Consider the following 21,208-nt stretch of genomic DNA (forward strand, 5'->3'; position numbering starts at 1 on the left):
TCTAAATTGAACATTAATGGTTCTGCATAATGCAGACATTAAATTTCTTCAGTAGTCCTTTAATTACATAGATTTCTTGTTGATCTATGGAGAATAATGACTTTTGTCCGTTTAAAAAGAGCATGAATGATATGTTTGTTATCCTAAAGTTTAGTATATTAAAGTGAATAAACATTATCTGCATTTTAATTGCCTACTTAGAGTTACCATGTAGTTAGACACTAACAATCAAAATGTCAAATCAGTTAAAACACCCAACATTAGAATATCACTGCTGCCACCCTCTTGTTCAGATGAGAAGTGCTTTCTCTGATGGTCTTGAAATCTGTATTGAAAAAACAAATAAACTAGTTGGTTTGACCAATAATAGTGCTGGCCTCCCCTGAACTAACCGAGAATGGTGGGAGTTGATTTAGTTTGAGATTTCATTGGACAACATGTGTGTTTAATGTAAAATAAATAAAGGATCAGTTAAAGATTGATCCAGTGTTCAAAGACAAACTCTGACCTCAAACACGAAAGCCAGTGAAGAACAAGGTAAGAACAATCTCTGTAGTCCTAAATATTTAAAGTTGGAACATAGTGTATAAATTTACAATCCTAAATGAGAGCTTAAATTATCAACGTTAATGTTTTCAGAAAACATTTGTCTGCTTTTTTCACCTGTGTTTTTATTTTCCCAGAATCATGAGGCACGTTGTATTATTTCATCTACTGATTCTTCTGCCAATGTTTTCAGCCTATGCTTACCGTAAGTTAAGAGTAAAATATGCATCTGTCTTTGGAAATGTTGCAATTGTGAGGAGCATTAATGTAGAAACACAACATTTTTAGAGTAACTTATTTCACCCTGGGTTTTTCTGTAGAGGAGCTGTTTCAATATACCACCTTTCCAATTCCTGCTAAACTTATGAGTCCATAAAGCTCTGAAAGTACATTAAGTGAGCAGATTGTGCATGTAAGCATAGGCTACGCATTTTCACACACGATTAAACACCTCTCTTTTGGTGTTCTCCACCCTTCTTTATTCTCATCTTTTTAAGAAAACATTTTGTGCCTTTTCCTTAACAATCTCATGCTTAGACATTTCTCTATTTGAGTACTCAGTCTGTTTCATATTTCACATCATTTATTGTTAAGCACATTGGTTTCATGCTTGTTTGAGTTAGTCAAATTTCTAAATTTAGATTGGCCCTGTAATTATAATCGATTCAATCGTTTACTAAACTTAAGTTCACAGTTTACTTCCCCCTTCTCAAAAATAAATGGACTTATCTCTACATCTCTACATTCTGCGCTGTACATCAATGGCAGCTGTTGGAGTTTTCTCTGGGGGGCCTCTAACTTCAAAATAGATGTATACCTAAAACCAGTCAAATGTATATTTAGGTATCACACCAGTATATTAACAACTTATAAAGTTTTCTGAACAGTGTTTTAAATCAATCATACCTGTCTTAATTGATTCTGGGTCAGACGATGACGTTTGAAAAAGGAGTCAGGGAAAGCAGAATAATGTGTCATGTAACGCTATTGGTGAAGCTTCACAATGTTATCAACAGTTAGTAGCATCAGTAGATTGGTTCGTAACGGACCCTTGGAGGTAAATAAAGACCAACACCAAATATAAAGTTTTAAATTGAAAAAATACTACTATTCACAACAAATGAAAACAATATTAACAGTTAGAAGAGGACAACATAAAATAAACAATGGGAAATGACAATTACTTTAAAAGTTCCATACTTTCAGTCCCTCACAAGTGTAAAAGATCCTTAAATTGAAATCTGTCCAAAGGGGAAAAAAGTCCAACACCAAGGAAATTCGTCACCAATCCAATGACAAACAAAACAGCTTTACTCGTCATTAAAGATTCAATATTTATCTTGCACATGTAAAAGATATATTGATATATTTCAAAATCATTTAATTTTATAATTGAATTTTTATTTCTTTCTTTTGGGGGTGAGGCAGCCCCCTAACAAACTCTTTTGGCCAACCTCCACTGACAGTACCGCTATACACTTTGAAGTTTTTGTTTACTATTTATTTCAATAATTATTAGTTAAATAATTACTCTTTATTAATTTTTTCTAGCGCAGATTTACTTCACTGCCAACCATCTTAGCACAACCATAAACTAAAACAAATAACAATTCAGGCTATGGGCTATTTAATTTATTGTGACATTTAAAACAAGTGTATTCTCTAGATTTTTCAGGATAAGTAGTCTAATGCAAATCTTCATCACACACCCGCATAAAATCCTTCTTGTTGCTCAACTAAGGGCTCCGTAAATAGGAAAAAAAAACATTAATGATTTCAAACTTCAGAAGTTGTTTTTATTTACTGAATGTGTCAATTTCTTCACCATAAAACCAACAATGGAGGATTTGTTTATAAAACTAAATAATTTCCTTCTTCTTCTCAGAAAATGTGGCTTTACGGGGCAAAGCTACACAGTCCTCCTACTCTACAGGAGACAATCAAGGTTATGTGGGTGCCTACAATGCTATTGATGGAAACCGCAATGCTGATCTTAAAAAAGGATCATGCACCCACACTGACGCTGAAAATAATCCCTGGTGGAGAGTAGATCTGCTGGATTCATACATTGTCACCCAGGTCATCATCACCAACAGAGGAGACTGCTGTGAAGATTATATCAACGGTGCAGAGATTCGCATCGGAAAGTCTTTACGAGACCATGGCTCAGCAAACCCCGTGTGAGTGATCATGTCATATATCGTATATCTGGTTTTTAAAAATGATATTGAAAAGTAAAAGACAACCACATCTTTTTACTTTTATGACTAACAATAATAATAATCCTATGAAATCTAGAATTTCACTAATACAGTTCTTCTCCTTTAGGGTTGCTACAATTTCCACTATTGCAGCTGGAAGTTCTTACACAATAAATATGACTAATCATGTGGAAGGTCGTTATGTGATGGTAATATTACCTGGTTTGAACAAGTATCTAACACTGTGTGAAGTTGAGGTCTACGGGTACCGTTCCCCAACTGGTAAGAATCCTTTTTAAATGGGAAAAACTATGATTTTGAACATTTACAACACTTGCAGAAGATCTGATGCATATATCTTCATTGGATTAAATTAGAATTAAATGATTAATTTCAAAGAGTTGTATGTGTAAGTAATCACTGATTCCACAATAAGCATTCTTGATGATTTAAAAATGCTAGAAATGTTCAGGTACATCCAGTTTATTCCATGCACAAGTTATCAGTTCCTTGTTAGCACACAATACAAAGAAAAGTAACAATGAAGCTCAAAAACTAGATATCCATTTCAAGTTTAAACCACAGCAGTTTTTTTTTTGACTGAAAAACATCTAAAACGGTATTATATATTTTACAACACAAACACCATGAAAAATATTTTGTCATCCTTGTGTGACCTGAGAGTAAGTAGCACTGAATATATGATCTTTAGGTGACAGATTTCTGATGTTTATTATGTTCTATATTCTTAACTTATTACTAGTCTTATTAGTGTAATTGTTTGTAGTAAGCAGTATTGTGTTTATTTTTTTCTTTAGTTCAATCCTGCATTCCATTTCCTGTATATTTAAGTTTGTTCCCTTTAGCCTGGCATTGATCTTTTCTCTTTGATTCAGTGTTTTGTTTATCTCTCTTCGTAACCTCTGTTATAATTAAGTGATTTACTTTTTGCCAGCTGCTCTACGTTATCATCTGAGTAACAAAATGGGATCCCGTGTCTTTTCACTAAGGTTACACTATAATTTCGTCTACTGATGGTCATTGTTCCCCACTTGATCCTCCCATTGATCTCCCCTTCATTATGTCTGTACTGCTTCTGAGTTGTCTGTGTTCCTTGTGCTGTTCTCCTTCTGTTCCTGTTTGCTTTAACATCAACCTATTTATGAAAAAACTCCTGTCTGTACCTGAGTCATAGTGCTGTTGTGAGAGTTTACCAGGAGATTACAAATACATAAAAAAATACAACTGGAAGTTATAGTTAATTAAAGGGGTCATAGATTGCAAAACCAAGTTTACATTGTCATAGATGAATAACGATGGTTCAGTTGGTGAAATGGACATACAGAGAAGTTCAAACCTCATCAACGTATCTTTTCTCTCCAAATCTTACAATTCTAAACTTCTACCATAAAACGGGCAAATCCAAACGAAGCACCGAATTGATATAAACTCGGGGCTGTTGCCGTATTTAATTCTTGAGGGTTCACTGTAGTCGACCAAAATCCCAGACGATTTTGAAATTCCCCCCGAAGATTGTTTTAGGTATGAAAAGTAGGACATTTCCAGGAAAAAGGGGACTGGTTACCCTGCCATATCAACAATCTTGATGTTTCAGTTAATGAGTGCTTGTTGCTATGATGCGTCTTTGCTGAGCAGCTTTGCTCATTGTAAACCAACCAATCACAGCACAGCTCATCTAAATATTCATGAGCATATCATAAAAGGAAGAAAACCTATCGTTTCATTCTCGGCCTTTTAACCAGGCTTGAATTAGGGCTCATAGAACAGCAAATATGCAATTTTCAGCCCACCCAATGTTACACACGCTATTCAGAGACCTTAAAGACAGCACCAAATACTCTGTATAATCTTTCTATGACCCCTGTCAGATGCTGTGGGATGATGGTGTTTAAAGCTGAACAGGAGTTCAGCAACAGCATCCACACGTGGGTGTTATTCTCCTGCAGGTTTGCTAGGCTCAGGTGAAGAGCAGAGGAGACTCAGTGGACCGGTTCCATTGATGGGCGAACTGGAACGGGAGGTGTTAAAAATATCTCTGAACATACCAGCCAGCTGTCCAGCGCACTCCTTGAGCACCCGCCCTGGTATTATGTTGGGGCCTTCTCTTGGGTTGTCTTCCACACGTCCGCTTTTTCAAGGCATAGTGCCTCCTCTCCATGATGGGTTTACCCAATCAGGGAGAAACCTACAAAGAAGTTGTTGAGTCCATTTAGGAAGTCAGCATCAGTATTTAGGAAGGCAGCATCAGCTACACCCATGGGGGGGAGAGGGTAGCTGATACTGTAGTCTGCAATTGCCCGTATGCTTTGCCACATGCTCCTGGTGTTGCTGGTGTCATGGAAAAGATCCTGGACTTTCTGGCTTTGGCTCTGCTTGGCTAACCTGATGCCACAGTTCAAGTTGTCTCTTGCTATCCTCAGTGCCTCTTTAACACCAAAAGGCTGAGTTCCATGCTTTTAGGGTTTGTCGAACCTCCTCAGTCACCCAGGGTCATTGGTTGGCCCAGGTGATGGTGCTCTTTCGGCGCTTTTGTTGCTGGTCACTCCATCTTCGCTGTTCTGTAAATCTGCTTGATTGTGGGTCATAACCTAACATGCTGGTTAGATGCATAGATTGTAGTGTACTTGCCGGCATATTTGGAAGAAAATGCTTGCAGGTTGTCGGGAGCTGCCGCCATCTTGAAATTCACCTCAATTTTAGTAAACTCTTCAGACAAGGGAAACCACAGTAGTCCTGGGGTAGTTTGCCAGTAAGTAACCATTAGAGCCTTGTCTTCTGAAAAAATCTGAAATTTCCTAAATTCAAAATTCCATTTATTTCTTTTTTTGTTGCTCATTAATCCATCAGCATTTCAGTCTCTGGTTGCTGCAAAGATTTATGATGGAAATGCGATAGAAATCACTTTCGATCAAGAAAACGAAAATCTATCTCTCGATATGTTTGTGTATAAAGTAAACACTTTTATCTATATATCTTTTAGGAACATATCTCATCATAGTATATAAAAAATGGTCATACTTTGAGTTTTAATGAAATGTATTCATAATAAAAATGTATTTTGTACTGATGCTAATATAGTATGTGTATGTGACAGCCATGCATCACTGCTGAAATAAACAATTTTGTTTTGCAGAAGAAAATGTTGCAGTTTATGGAAAAGCCTCGCAGTCAACAGTTTATCCTGCAGCCATTGCCTACAATGCTATAGACGGGAACCGTGAAGCTCGCTTTGACTTTGGTTCCTGCAGTGCCACAAATAATGACTTTAACCCCTGGTGGAGACTGGACCTGGGGAGAACCCATAAAGTGTTCTCTATTAGCATAACCAACCGGTTAGAAGTTCACACTCGAATTAATGGAGCTGAAATTCGTATTGGAAATTCACTTGTTAACAATGGAAATAACAATCCCAGGTAAGTCACTGTCAGATTTCTGACAATACTGACTAAAATTAATCATATTGCATATTTAAAATATGCATAAATGTTGTTTTTCATTGTTGTTTTTGTTAAACTCAAGTATTTTCTTCAATGGTTTCAATTAAACCTTTTCCTTCTACTGACAGATGTGCTGTGATCTCAACCATCTCACCTGGTTTTACTGAAACCTTTCAGTGCAATGGCATGGATGGTCGATTCATCAATGTTGTCATACCTGGACGAAATGAGTATCTCACTCTTTGTGAGGTGGAGGTGTATGCATCTAGACTAGATTAAATAAAACCTGGTTGGATTGAAACTTCATATTGAAATCAATGCTGAAATGTGTGCATGGCCAAGATGTCTGCTTGAGCTAAAGTTACCAGATTTAAAAACCTGATTGTTTAACAACTAAAACAATGATATATAATTAATCATTTTATAATTAAAATAATAATTTGCTATGCGGCAGGATGTTAATAAGGGTACTTAAAACCACTATGACCTTTTGAAGGTTAAAGCTGCAGGATTTATTCAAACCACTAAAAGGAGTGAAACTGTGATAAATAACTGAACAGATTAGTAAGATTTGGGATGGGACCTGAAATTTTAGGTCTGTTTAAACTGCTGATGTAATGATCTGGCCTGTTTGCTCTCCCTTAATTGGTAATTTCTTTCACCTGTCGTTTTTCCTTCCTGCCTCAATTATTATTTATTCCTCTCACCTGTTTCCTCTTGGTTATATTCAGTTCAGCCTGAGCATTCAGGGCCAGATCATTATTTGTTTTCTGTGAGTCTGTCTGTTCAGTATTATTTCATGGTTCATGTCCTGGATCCTAGCAGCCAGTGGAAAGAGGTTTTTGTGTTTGTCTCGTCTCCTGATCGTCCACTGTTCCTCCCCCATGGAGTCCTCTGGGTTTTTGGCTCTATATGTGGGGAGATTTAGTTTTTATCTCAGTAAGCCTGGCTCCAGGGAGGAGACCAGTTTAAAGTCCTGCATCAAGTTCTGGTTCCACGTCCTGTCTCGGCTACCCTCTTTCACTGAGCCTGCTCATCTGCACCTGATCCTGTCTGCTTCTGTGCATGACCACCTGGTCACGCTTTCGGACCCAGTCAGACTCTGAACCATCCTGGGAGCCTGTGGATGCCTGGAAGTCTGGATCCTGCCACCTGTCTCTGTTCCTGCCTGATCTGGATCCTGTTCCTGTCTGTTCTGGATCCCTGACCAGGATCGGCTTCCAGCATGACCTCTGGGATTGCAGCACTTGGGGACATTCTAGGACTGGACTAAACCAGAGGTCTGTGATAGGGCGGTGCCCCGCTCCCCATCCTGCTGTGTCCGCGGACCACAGCTCCACTTTAGTTTTTGTTTTATTTGATTAAACTTTTTGAACTTTCCTACTGACTGTCTCTCCTTGAATACTGGGTCCATCTGTCCTCGGTTCATGACAACTGATTTACCATTTACACATTTTGGGGAGTCTTTTATCAAAGCTGGGTCTGATTTTAAAAGATAACCAATGTAAGAAAAAGTAAGGAAAAAAAAAAGAATTTTAGTCTATTAAAATAAACATAGAGAGTTATGATGTCATATCTGAACAACCTGGTCTTACTCGGCTAAAAATTGTTTATTAATCTATCTCAGCCATCATGTTTAGTTTTCTTTTAGAAGTAAAGAACATGCCGTAGTGTATGGTTTCCTATCAAGAAATCATACGTTTTTACACATAATATATAGTTACAGTTCTGAAAAAAAAAGATTTTCTGTTATTTTTTGTTAAGATAAAAAATGTTCAAGATCTTTATTATTAGAGAATATTAAACCAGATCAAATTGGTTACTATAATCTTTATTTGGATGTCCAAGCGAAAATCAAAGAAAGACATATATATTAAACAAAGGAAAAGCAAATAGATATACTGTTATGAAGATCAGTTTGCACATACTGTAGAAAGAAATGGAAAAATAATGGAAAAAAAAATTGTAGATATACAAAAAAAGAATCAGAAAAAGGCATATATTACTGGTTATTTATCTGAATAAAAATTCTTGCAGAAAAAAATGTGGTCACACCACCATCAAATCAATTAAATGTTGCTTTATTATGCTATTCACCAAAGTATCTGTGAGTAATATTGTTATTAAAATAGAAATACAATTTAAGTACCTATTTTTGTGTTGTTAGACTTATTAGCTTTCTATCACTGCTAATTTATTTTATATTTACCTCAAAAAGGCTTGACCCCAAAGTTTTAAGACACTCAAGTGAAAAAATGCCACAGTTTGAGATCCAATTTGTGTTCAGAGTTCACATCTTACATCTATTTCTAAACAGCGGCTCAAAATCAAATGACAGATGAGATTATCGGCATGAAAGCAGTTCATATTGACAGAAGATGCTATGATTCCTGGAATTGCTAAGACCAATGAGCCATGAAAAGTCTTTGTTAAACTACCTGCATACAAATACTAAAGATAATCATCACATAGCGTCCTTCATTATAAGTGGAAATCTTAACAATAACTAACAGCTTTCTTTTCTTCTATTAAACTGGATTACAGCCTTCTACAACATCAAGATAGAATCTTAATAATCCTCTGTATTTCTCTCATGGGATGTTTTCCTTGTCTTCCTTGATTAAACCTCTATCATCAGAGAGCTTCTTCCATGAAAGAAGGGTGATACCCTTTATACTTGCATTCAGCTTTTGCGCCATCTGTGGTAAAGAGAGAGAGAGAAAAAAAATCTGATTTTTTTTTCTTTACCAATGCATACACATATATTATGCTGAAACAAAATGACCTTCACTTATCACATAAACGGCAGGAAAACTAACTTTCTCCAACATGCTTCTTTGAATTGTAGGGTCATTTAAATCCAAAGTTGAGTGCTGGAAGCTGATCCTCAGTTTTATGAACTGCAGTTTGTTTTTTGCTAGAAGGCAGAATAAAGCCATATCACCTGTTTGACCGTTTATTTGTTTGGCATTTTCTTCTATAGTAAATTTGGCATTTAATGCATGTTTTACTTACTGCATTTGCAGAGGAAAGGATGCTCCTCTGCGCATTTCCTGTCTCCCCATTTACCAGATTCAGTCTTCATCATAGCGACACAGGATTCAGAATCTTGTGCATAAATCAGCTGAGATTCTCTCCAGTACCTCAGTGAGGAGTCGCTCAGGTCTGACCACTCCCAGGGATCTCTGAAGAGACCAACATATACTGTCTTCCCATTGGCAACATTCTGGACTGTCTGGTATTCATTCTCATTCCTCAAGCTGACCAGGTCTGTGTATGTTTTTCTGCAAAAATCTCGACTAGCGGTCCAAGTCATCTGCTCTGGAATGAGGACGTACTGAGCTGCTCCTTGTTTTGTTTCTGAAAATTTAAATTGTATTAAAATTCTGTTCCTTAAAGGGAATACAAGATAATGTACAATTTGCCTGTGACATCAGTATTTTTGTTCAGTGTGGAATATTTCATCCACACAAATATACAACAAATTGCTTTTAAACAGTTTTCCAATCAATCCGTCCATGATGGGAAATTTTAAAAGGATTGCTTACTATCAAAGCAGATGGAATGACTGCTGACTGCACAGGACCTTGTAGAAAGTTGTCCATTACTCAAAACAACACAGTTATCTCCACCTTGGTTGCCCCATTTAAGGTTATTTTTCTCTCCATCCTTGTAGAAACCTTGGTCTACTAGAGACCAGTGCCACTTTGGATTATTTCCTTTGTGCAGCCCAATCCAGACTGCATCAACATAGTTGTCTGCAACAGTTTGAAGAGCCATTTTCATCTCCTCCATGTCTTCCATGGTGGCCAGGTCAATGCATGTTTCTCTGCAGAAACTCTGTGCCTCATTCCAGGTTTTTGGAGTGTTTTGTAAGACATATTGGTGCCGATACAGACATAGAGAAACAGAACACAGTCCTGTAGAAGAGAAGTAAGAAGAGTACAGATAATTCATAATTAGTTGTTAAGTTATTTTTCTTTGAAGATGACAGTGATTTTGTCTTGTTAGTAGAATAAGAGAAAATTAGAAGTTTCAGAAGTACAAGTTTGGAGAAACTGACCTGTTAATATCAGTAACTTAATGACGTTTCCCATGGCTTCCATGAAATGAACGGGAAGAAAGAAAACTGGGATTAACTTTAGCTGAAGGGTATATCTGTCCCCCAATTCCTGAAACCTAAATAAATACTTAAGAAAAAAGAAATGAATTAGAGTGTGAAATATTTATTTTTGCAATCATATTACTGAATGATTATAATATAACTAGTCACCTATTGCATAACTTTTTCATGATTTTCATAGTTTTGCCATTTTAATAAACAATAAACCAAGAAAAAATAACACAAAATGAAGAATGAAAAGTACAAATTTGAGATGAGAATGAATATTGATATCTTCATTAACTGTTTTAATGTAAACATTATCCAAAGCAACTCTGTCTCTATCAATAATGAGCAAGGCTTGGAGGGAAAAGTAACAAATGTACACAGAGTCATCTAGGGTTATTCAATAGGGTTTCTCCACCTTGAACTACTGCAATAAATCTGAAAGGAAGGTATTATTACACTTGTCCAAAATCAAACTTTAATGTCTCTTCTCATTCTGAACTGGATTTGAACCTCATTGAGTGTAATCCTCACACTCTCCCAACTACTGCTATCAGGGAATAGCTTTAAAAACAGCTTTTCGTCACGGTATATGTCATCTTTAGAACAGCTGACATCAACTCTCCTTTTGTAACAACTTTTCTTTTTTAACAATCTAAAGGTTATAATTTATAAGTCAACAACTACAAGTTTTAAAGTTTAGAGTTTTGTAAAAGTATAAAATATGGGCATCAATGTAGACATACACATGCAAAAAGTCATATATTTGAGCACATCTAACACTGCATATTCCAAAAATTCTAAAAGAAAAAAAAATGTTTGGATTATCTTTGGATTATTGGAAAATCATAACGACCAAATTTAAAATTTAGAAAGACTCTTACCTGATTTATTCCAAGTTCAACGTTTACCAACAACTCAATATTAACTTTTGAATGACTGTTATGTTATCTTTAGCAGTACTCCCATGTAAGTGTATTTAATCTTTGTGCAGTGGGTGCTCAGTAAGAGTCTCTTCTTATATGAATAGTCTTGCTTTTTATGTAAAATAGTATGAAAACTACAGGAAAGACCAAGCATTTACAGTCCGTCCCTCACTGGTTTTATATCAGATTAAACAAATGCTGTCTGAGGTCATTTAGGATGACCAACATTTGTATTTCCTAGATGAGATACTGAGATTTTATAGCAAAGTAACATACATAATATTGTTCTTACACAGCTAAAAAGGAGCACCTGAAGGAAGATAAAACACTAATACAGTGGAAAAAAGTATTAGCCTTCAACACAAATAAAAAAATCTCTCCATGTTTTCTCTTGACAAGATTTCTTGAATTAAGATCATAGTGTAAATTGGAACTTAAAGAAAGGAAAAATATAAATATACCTTTATTTGTTACCTTTTCACTTGTATGACCTGATAACAGTGGACTTATTTTTCATTTATGGTACTATATATTTTTAAAAACCTTCTGCACTTAACATGTTAATACCTTACCATCACAACCTAAACCTTGTGTCTGATGTTAGTACCTTTGTCAGCACCTTACAGCTGTTAAAAACTTCCAGACCACCTCTCCATCAATTTGCAGCTTTTGGTCTGAAAAATTTAAGACCCCTGCTATAAGATAGTATCTCGAAAAAGCTTCCTTCTTATGTGACATCTTAGAAAGATGAACAGAAATCTCCATCTTTATATTTCAAAACGGCTTGGGTTAAATTTCCAGATGATTGAAGATGCCATATTCATCAGTTAGTATAATTATAAGCAAGTGTAAACAAAATTGGAAAGTATTTTTGTAGTGAGAAGAAATAAATCATTAGTGGAGTTTGACAACAATGACCAAGAACTTGGCAGTATAGAAAGACCACCTGAAGTTTAAAAATGAGGGTTGTAGCCCAATTCTGTTTTTTTTTTTAGGAAGAGATAGTGTATTTAACATTGTAAATGTCATATAAAGCACAGAACATTTCATGGAAATTTTAAGCAATAACTCGAGAGACAAGTGAGGAAGTTAAGGCTTACACACTAATGAGTCTTCCAAATGAAACCCTAATGATTCTTTCAAATTACTTCCAGTCTGGCTTACAGACAGACAGAACAAGCAAATGCTTTGAAATGGTCATCAGAAAACCTAAGTGTCAGTTTCACAGAAAATTTTACTCCTGGGCTAAAAATGTTTGTACTGTTAATAAAAACTGGACTCGGTGACACCAGTAGTATCAGAATGAATAGGCCAAAACTCCAAGTATTTTAAGATAATGGGCTATTCAGTAATTCCATTAACAGGCATCTATCATAAGTTTCTCAATTTTCAGAAAATCTACAATTTTCACCCACAGTAGAAGTGGGTTTAAATTGGAAATTGCTGATCCTGATTGCCATTGTTGTGGATTGGTTAAACTGGATAGGCTGGGAGGAATCCTGATATGTTGAGCTCACTTCGTGATAAGATGTCTATGCATGGTCATACATACAGTCTGTGATACAGTGAGAGCCACACTCCCGCGGATAGCACAGCCAACACCCTCTTCTAGAATCTGGCATACATATGCCAGTCCGGACCATGAAAACCTGAACTGCTCATGAAAGTAATTGTCATCATGATACAAAGAATCTTCTCACAATTTGGATTCTGATTTTTATTTTATTTTTATTTAACTCATTATATCGGTAATACAAGAAACAAGTGAATGCCACTGGTGTATAAGGACATTATAGAGGAGGAAATAATTACAGAATTGTAAAAGGTTTGCACTGTATATCAAAACATAGAAAAAATACAAATAAATGAATGAATAAGAACATATTTTGTTTTAAGTGATTTTTGGTTTTCAAATTTGTTTATTGTTATTGGGCTCTGAAATAAATCGGGACTTCAATTAAAGGGTATGCCATTTTTCCCTGAACAGCTGATTGGCTGTTGAGTGGAGTGTTTTCTAAGATTCAAATATATCCTGAAAGCTAGCCTTCCCCCGGAGCAGGTTTGCCGTTCAGAGTACGTTACCATGGCGACTCGGTAAGAATGAATCCAGCTTTGAGGTACCGGAAAGTCAGGGTTAAACCTGAAGTTCTCTCTCTAACCCAGTAATCCTGCTCTGTGGTACAGGCCTCTGGAGTTGCAGCCTTTGCTGTTGTGTTATGTCACAAAAATAAATAAACTGTAATGGAAACCTCAGCGTTTACACCTTGAATCTTTCTCTCCCCAACTCTTTCCTGAGAAGAAATCACTCTGGACAAACTCTTTGAATCACACTTCATAATGTATATGTATTAAATAACCATCAGAAATTACAACAGATTTTGATAGAAATTTCAATCTTATTCTACAATTCTACAATATGTTCTACAATTAAGTACACTGCTCTTATTCTGTTCCCAAATCTTTGCCAGGTACATAATGAATAGACTATTTATCCTGACAGAAGGTACTGTCCTAATAAGATACACTGCTGGGGAAAACATACGTTTTGATAACAGGCAGATATTATTAGGGTTTAACAGACTCATACATCGTCAATAAAAATACTCCTATCAAAACAGACTAAAGATGTATAGTGCTTGAAGCAAAACTTTCTAAGTTCCTAACTTGATAATTAAATTGGAAGATTGTTAGCAAATAAAAATCCAAGATGACTGCGGTGTTATTTAAACAATTAATGAGAGCCATTTTTATTTTTATTTAACCTTTATTTAACCAGGAAGTCCCTTGAGATTGAAATCTCTTTTTCGAGGGTAATGAGAGCCATTATGCATGGATAATGTAGAGTCGTATATTATGATGGCTAAATCTTTTTTATCGTAGGTTGCACATATTTACATACAAATGAGATTGAGTAGGAAAGCATGTTATTTCTAAAAAAAAAAACTTAACTGCTAAAAAATGAGCCATTAAAAATCTTTTTAGCTCCTACAGACAGATTTAGTAAAGATAAATTTTACATAAATTCCTAACAGGGTTATTCTTAGTAAATCAGGCTTTTTAACCACAGCAAACAAGTTAGTGTGTTTTTATGATGACAGAATCTTGGCAGTCTTCTGTATTCCTCTCATGGACCGTGTTCCTTGAATTTCCTCAGACCTTTCCAGGAAAGACGGATGATACCATTTATGCTTGCACTCAGCTTTTGCTTCATCTGGGGTAAAGAACACAAAAATAACTTTTTAACAAAAAAAATACGTTCACATATAGTTTATGCTTAAATAAAATTGACTTGTGCTTGACACATAAACATCTGAGACACTAACTTTCTCTAAGATGTTATTTTGCACCATAGCGTCGTTCAAATCCAAGGTTGAGTGCTGCAAGCTGATCCTCAGTTTTACAAACTGTAGTTTGGTTTCTGTTAAAAGGCAAAATAACGCCAAATCATTTGTAATACCCCTTATTCATTTGTCATATTCTTCCATAGTTTTGTATTTAATGTGTGTTTTACTTACTGCATTTGCAGAGGAAAGGATGCTCTTCTGTGCATTTCCTGTCTCCCCATTTGCCAGATTCAGTCTTCATCATAGCAACACAGGATTCAGAATTTGTGGTTTTCATCAGCTGAGATTCCCTCCAGTACCTCATTGAGGAGTCGGTCAGGTCTGACCACTGCCAGGGATCTCTGAAGAGACCAACAAATACTATCTTCCCATTAGCAACATTCTGGACTGTCTGGTATTCTGTGTCATTCCTCAGGCTGACCAGGTCTGTGTAGTTTTTTCTGCAAAAATCTCGACTAGCGGTCCAAGTCATCTGCTCTGGAATGAGGACGTACTGAGCTGCTCCTTGTTTTCTTCCTGAAAAGTGAAATTTGACCCTTTATTTCTTAAAACAAAAGAAATAGCGGGCAAGCACCAAGAAGGGAGGCATATCCTAGTTTTTGTTCAGCTTGAAATATTTAATTCACACATCTATACCATAATTAATTGATACATACAGTATAGGTATTACTGGACAGGACATCAGCGTGATACACAGGAGCCATTGCTATGCATTGAATCAGGGCTGCTGTAAAAGCATCAGTTTATACCAGTGTATAAAACAGGTTCTTTTTAAGTCAAACTATCAGAAGCAGAATGACATATTGCTTTGAAGTTTTGACCTGAATGTAATTGATTTAAAATTTAATTTTCAAAAAATCAAAGGTATGCCATGAACAGTACTATAGATTTTAAATAGCAAAGTAACTTTTAAATAAAGGTAAGAAAATGATACACCACAAGTAAATTAATATTAATAGTTGGTAATTTTTAATAGAGTTTAAGTAGCGTTCAGAGACTCAGTATTTCTGACATTTTATCCTTAACCCAATGTTATATTAGTTATATTGAATAAATAAAAAACTTGAGCTATTATAAATCAACTTATATAATCTAAGAAGCCCAGTAGGTACACCTGTCAACAATGGGTGCATTTAAATTAACCATCAAATTGTAATTGCAAAAATAAACTAGTTAAATAGAAACACTGCAATGAAAAAAATTCCCATTTTGTTGATAAAATGTTTTTCCATGCTTCTATGGGGTGTTCTTCAGTCGTATCGAAGTTCTTATATTTAGTCACGGGATCTGCAACCGGAGCTTACTGCCTTGTGAAAAGACGAAGAAGAAAAGAGAAAGTAGTTTAAGGGTTATGCTAGACGTCCAAACCTCCACCCTAACCGCTATATAGAGCACTATACAGAGTTTACGTCATGGTATAAGAGCGTTCAAATGTCTAGCGGATGAAAAAGCAGTGCACTCAAAATTTCGCACAATTCCCCTTTCAAAGTAGTGTACATCGATGATCACTAGAAGAGCAGATATATCCAAGAAGCACTCTCCTCGCAAAGTATCTTGGGATTTGTTTTGGGTATGAAAAAGAACAAAGATGGCGCAGACACCATGGGAGAAGCTGATGTCCCTTGACCAAGGTGGAGCAAAACTTAGTGGTCATCTGTCCGTACGGGCAGTTAACTAAGTGCACTATAAAGTCCACTATATAATCCTTGCTCTATATAGTGATTGAGGGATTAGGGCTTAGGACGGGTCTTGGACACCGCCATGAATATGTCTCATGTGTTTACATCCGCCACATTGTTTTCAGAGGTATCGCATAGACAAACGTTCACTCTTGCAATTGCAAAGTTTACATTTTTGAATTTAGCAAATTATTGATAGCTTTGAGCCTGTTTTTAATGGAAACACAGTTGCAGTAATGCAAAGTTCCCACACTGTTTATGAATGTATGCTGAGGGAGGGTATATATTTTTATGTATGCCAACGTTAGTAATTTTCTAACTTTCAATTTGAGCCATTTCATATTTTAAAAAGGGTGCTTGCCGCTTTTTAAATACATGCTCATTCCACTTTAGAACAGCATGGATTATTTGACAAAAGTCACCAAATGAGAAAGGTAGTATTGTGACGATTAGTTAGGAGTTTTCCTTACCAGAGGTATTAATGTCATGAATGTAATAAAAACCATTTCAAGCTGGATGCGTTAGTTCAAATTAAAGACCAAAGTGTCAACCAAACTGGTTGGAAAATGAATGGAAGTACATTGCTATCATAATAAGGAAAAACACAACACTTACTGAACGCACTGAATTAAAGGAGGACTGTAAATTAGAGCCTAATGAAATACTATCAAGGAACAGCAACTATGGTTCAAATGGGAATGTTACATGTTAATAGGACCAACTTTCTAAATAATTACTTACTGTCAAAGCAGACTGAAAGTCTATTACTAGTGCAGTCATATGTATGAAGTGCCCCATTAAGCAAAACAGCACAATTATCTCCACCTTGGTAGCCCCATTTAAGGTTATCCTTCTGTCCATCTTTGTAGAAATCTTTTTCTGCGATAGACCAGTGCCACTTTAGTGTACTTCCTCTGTGCAACCCAATCCAGACTGCATCAGTGTATCTATCTGCAACAGTTTGAAGAGCCATCTGTATTTCATCCATGTCTTCCATGGTGGCCAGGTCAATGCATGTTTCTCTGCAGAAGCTCTGTGCCTCATTCCAGGTTTTTGGAGTGTCATATAAGACATACTGGTGCTGATGCACACACTGATAAACAGAACACAGTCCTGTAGAAGAGAATTAAGAGGTGTACAGACAAACAATGAGTAGTTGGTAATATTATTGTCCTTGTATGTGTTATCTAGAGAAAATGACATTGTTAGAACGTAATAAAAATAATAAAAAAGGGAGAAGCACTAACCTGTAAGCATCATAAACTTTATGACATTTTCCATTGCTGTTAAGAAGCATATGAGAAGAGAGAGAGAACTAAAATAAAATTCAAAATACAGAAAACGTCACATAATTACATCACAGTGATGTATAAAAGACATGGGGAAATACAGACAGAAATTGTAATATTGTCAGGGTTCTGCCCATTGCTTAGGTTTATTTTTAGTTTCTTTGTGTTCTGTGTCTTTGCTGTTGATTTCTACCAGTGTTGAGTCTTTAGTTACCCCCTGTTGCCCCTTGTGTGTGTTTTCTTTCCCCTTGGCTTCCTCATTGTTGTCTTTCCCACATTTTCTCCCAATCTACTGATTAGCCTGTCTTGGTTCAGTCTCCCATATATACACCACCTCTGCAGTCACTCAGTGCTGGTTTTTTGTTTTGTTGATTCCTCACCTCTGGCTCCCCACGCAAGTTTTCCTTTATGTTATCTTATGTTTTGTTCTCAGTATTTTGGATATTTTGAATTTCTGTCTCAGTTGCCTAATTAAATCTGCAAGACTCACATCTGCCCTCCTGATCTCTGGGGTCCTCAAAACCCTCCACTCAACCATGACAAATATATCTAACTAACAAATGTTATGTATTTAAAAAAAAAAGTGTTTATGTATTGCCTTTTAGGTTTGCATTTATAAATGCATTCACAAATGGGTATTACAATATTTGTTAAAAACAAATGTGCAATGAACCTGACTCCAATATAAGCTTATGAGCCTCTTTTGGAGTCAGGTGCATTAAAACAGAAACACATTTTTTAAGTTTAAGGACACCAGCCCTTGAGGGCTGAAGTTTAGGACCACTGATTATCTTCAAAATTTGAATTTAACAAGTTGGAGGGACATAATCTCCCAGCTAAATGACTTCCAGTTTTCTGCTTGGTTCCTCCATAGCAACCGTCACCTCTGTTACAACCATAATAATGAAAAAACCCTTATTTAAATGGTATTCCTTGCATATTCACTACATTGACATATACAGTATCATCCTCTAAACACAAGTAGCATCTGAGTAACCAATTTAATGCTACATTTATATAATAAAGAACTAGTGTAAATGGTTAAGATGCAAAAGTTTACTGTTCATGCAAGTAGCTCTCATCTAGAATGCTGAAATTGGGTACCATTCTGTTGTACCAAGTTTTGGACTTTTAATTCTGGAGCATTCCTGTTAAAAGTCTGAGTAAAAAGGGTGGAGAGCATTACTAAAAAGTTTTTAAACATATACAACTGATTCCTGACAGTGACAAGTACATCAGCTGTGGGATAAACTATTTTAACTCAATCTAATTAAGACTGCTTTAACCCACTATTTCAACATTGTGATGCTACGTTCACAGCGAACACAACTTGAGCAGCAGAGGAATGCAAAGTCTATGGTCAACGTGCATCAAAAGGTCCATCTTGACACTTCTGAGTATCTAAAGGGGCATGACACACTTCAAAGGCAGCAGATGCTGGAGGTTGAAAAAGGAAACTTTTGTTGCTCGATGCGCAACATTAACCAATCAGAGAAGCTGATCTGGGAGCTGGCCTGGAGTCAGACATGCAGAATGTGACAGCCCTGCTGTGCTGTCGGGTGAGCATATGTGTTAACTGCCTAACTTAAGAAACATTTAGCAAAAAGGCATTAAAATTAATTAAAATTATGTATGTATTTAAAACTCTTCTAGGTTTTCATAAAGGCAAGAATATTTTTTTATGTACAAAGAAAAGTGAGCGAATGATCATTCAACCAAAACAGCCTATTAATGCCTGAAAAACGGCAACATCTCCTTCTTGCTGGAACGAACAGTAGCAGAAAATTCCCACGAGGCAACCCAGCCGTTGCTGGATTCCCAGTGACAGCGCACCGCCGGTATGTGTAAATGCACTGGTACAATGTTTTAAACTGGACTTTCTTGCTTAAAAACATATTTAACTACTTTTCACTAACTTGTCACAGCAAATATAGCAAAGCCCCTCTCTGTCATTGAATAAAGGAGCAACACATGCATCACATGCATCTGAACACACTTTACTGGACGCGCTTCAGGAGCATCAAAGATGGTCTTGAGGTGCATCTGACCTTAATGTGGACAAGCATCAAAATTGAAGCAGCAGATGCTTCTTCGCTGCTCAAATCGCATTCAGTGTGAACATAGCATTAGCATCCTTTACTGTGTTGAAAAAAAACAAAGTAAAAGAAAATAAAACTTATCTGTTGATTAAAATTGTCAAAATATATTTTAAGTTTCAGAAAGAGTATTACTTTTATCACTATGAATCCTACCTTCCAGGAAAATGGTGGCAGCTGGAAATAAGCTTTTGAATAAATCCTTAAGCTGTGTTTAATGATGCTAAAAAGCAGTGTGTAATGGATGTTGTGAGGCAGGCAGGTCTTAAAGGATTTTAGTCTTCCTTTGTATGTAAAGCAGTATGAAAATGAACAGCAAGGGCAGGGGTCTCATTTATAATTCATGCACACACCCAGAGCAGTGCCTGAAAACCTCTTCATGGGAGTCTGTATTCCCATGAAGAGTTTCTAATTTATAAAAAAAAACAAACTGCATGAAAATCTGTGGTCCCTTGGGCAAACTCTGACCCATCCGTATGGGTAATTCAATTCAATTCAGTTTATTTATATAGCGCCAATTCACAACACGTCATCTCAAGGCACTTTACAGATACAATTCAACCAGATCATACAGTCAAATTGATACAAAGTTTTCTGTCTAAGGAAAACCAGTTGATTGCATCTTTGACTCAAAGGCAATCCCTCACATCAAGCATACTCATAGTGACAGTGGAGAGGAAAAACTCCCTTTTAACAGAGTAAGCCTACACCACTTTGGAGAGAGGATAGATTTACAACACAGATGGTGACTGAGGTAGGGAACCTGAGCCATATTCCACATCAGACTCTGAAGGTGTCATAATGATAAATAGTTTTATATACTGGAGCTGCCAAAAATATTCACCAAAGCTGATTTTCCACCCCTTACATAAAAACCTGTATGTATTTTGTTGTTTTTCTCTTCTGTTCTCCTAGCTGTGGTTGCCATTGGTAACCATTAGATAACATTGATCAGCTGAGTCATTTAAATACACAATGATAGCAATGCAGGGGGGCTGAACATAAGGTGGAGTCTTGGATAGCTAATTTTAGGCACAGCTATGATTTTTTAATAAAATTGTGGTTTTGTGCATGCACATGGTTTTATAAATTGCAATTTTTTTTAATGATTTTTATTTCCTCTACTCAGGTGTTTGGTGTACAGACACAGGCATCCAGCGGGGGACTAAGCAACCAAACCCGACCCAGTGACGGTAGCCTGGACACCGGCGGCCCGTGCTTCCCCCCACCTGAAGCTGTCTTTGGTAAAATGCTTAAAGCAAATGCACAGCTGAGCATCAAACTTTGCAGGGATCTTCTGATACACAAACATAATCCATGCCTGTCGAGTCTTCGGAACCTTGGGAACACTGTGAAAAATTCCCCCTTCCTCCGTGTAGCCTGGAACACTGCATTTACGCCCGTGGCCCTGGCTCATTTTCAATAGAGAAACTTCCTGCTTTGTAATTCCTGTAGAAGTAAACCCAACTGTAGGATAAACAGCTTTGCGACGTCCATTCATGTTCTTCACCATACTGGGCCAGTGAAACAGTAGGCTGGTCTGTATGTAAATTTTGGGGCG

The 21,208-nt window shown here is 36.5% G+C and overlaps 3 protein-coding genes across 3 annotated transcripts in view; 1 reads left to right on the plus strand and 2 right to left on the minus strand.

Moving 5' to 3' along the window:
• LOC107083480 overlaps positions 1 to 6,485 on the plus strand; it is an 11,419-nt gene extending 4,934 nt beyond the window's left edge. Inside the window, exons 4-7 of the mRNA XM_015372780.1 lie at positions 2,432 to 2,726; positions 2,875 to 3,029; positions 5,902 to 6,181; positions 6,334 to 6,485. Coding sequence (XP_015228266.1) covers positions 2,432 to 2,726; positions 2,875 to 3,029; positions 5,902 to 6,181; positions 6,334 to 6,484 — 881 coding nt within the window. The 3' untranslated portion in view covers position 6,485. The remainder of the gene's footprint in view (positions 1 to 2,431; positions 2,727 to 2,874; positions 3,030 to 5,901; positions 6,182 to 6,333) is intronic.
• Positions 6,486 to 8,360: 1,875 nt separating this feature from the next.
• On the minus strand, positions 8,361 to 10,009 carry LOC107082453 (C-type lectin-like). The gene is made up of 4 exons (XM_015371172.1): positions 9,838 to 10,009; positions 9,221 to 9,565; positions 9,025 to 9,122; positions 8,361 to 8,904 (listed from the first exon to the last, which is right to left on the minus strand). Exons 1-4 carry the CDS (start codon positions 10,007 to 10,009, stop codon positions 8,797 to 8,799), a joined length of 723 nt encoding a protein of 240 aa, XP_015226658.1. The 3' UTR covers positions 8,361 to 8,796.
• A 4,049-nt stretch (positions 10,010 to 14,058) lies between these two features.
• Positions 14,059 to 19,932, minus strand: LOC107084092 (macrophage mannose receptor 1-like). The gene is made up of 6 exons (XM_015373804.1): positions 19,804 to 19,932; positions 17,510 to 17,545; positions 17,004 to 17,375; positions 14,755 to 15,099; positions 14,563 to 14,657; positions 14,059 to 14,450 (listed from the first exon to the last, which is right to left on the minus strand). The coding sequence occupies exons 2-6, from the start codon at positions 17,541 to 17,543 to the stop codon at positions 14,364 to 14,366; spliced, it is 933 nt and encodes a 310-aa protein (XP_015229290.1). The 5' UTR covers positions 17,544 to 17,545; positions 19,804 to 19,932; the 3' UTR covers positions 14,059 to 14,363.
• Positions 19,933 to 21,208: the final 1,276 nt, after the last annotated feature.

Source organism: Cyprinodon variegatus, unplaced genomic scaffold (genome assembly GCF_000732505.1).
Source record: "Cyprinodon variegatus isolate N-32 unplaced genomic scaffold, C_variegatus-1.0 Scaffold0, whole genome shotgun sequence".
Classification (NCBI taxonomy): Eukaryota; Metazoa; Chordata; class Actinopteri; order Cyprinodontiformes; family Cyprinodontidae; genus Cyprinodon; species Cyprinodon variegatus.

What these genes read in the sequence shown, in the direction of transcription:
- LOC107082453 (XM_015371172.1), bottom strand. Translation starts at nt 10,009, where the DNA reads ATGGAAGACATGGAGGAGATGAAAATGGCTCTTCAAACTGTTGCAGAC. An exon ending in CCTTAAATGGGGCAACCAAG is followed by an intron (nt 9,566 to 9,837) that starts GTGGAGATAACT and finishes TTAAATTTTCAG; the next exon opens with AAACAAAACAAGGAGCAGCT. An exon ending in TCCTTTCCTCTGCAAATGCA is followed by an intron (nt 9,123 to 9,220) that starts GTAAGTAAAACA and finishes TCTGCCTTCTAG; the next exon opens with CAAAAAACAAACTGCAGTTC.
- LOC107084092 (XM_015373804.1), bottom strand. Translation starts at nt 17,543, where the DNA reads ATGGAAAATGTCATAAAGTTTATGATGCTTACAG. An exon ending in TCCTTTCCTCTGCAAATGCA is followed by an intron (nt 14,658 to 14,754) that starts GTAAGTAAAACA and finishes GCCTTTTAACAG; the next exon opens with AAACCAAACTACAGTTTGTA. An exon ending in AAAATAACATCTTAGAGAAA is followed by an intron (nt 14,451 to 14,562) that starts GTTAGTGTCTCA and finishes TCTTTACCCCAG; the next exon opens with ATGAAGCAAAAGCTGAGTGC.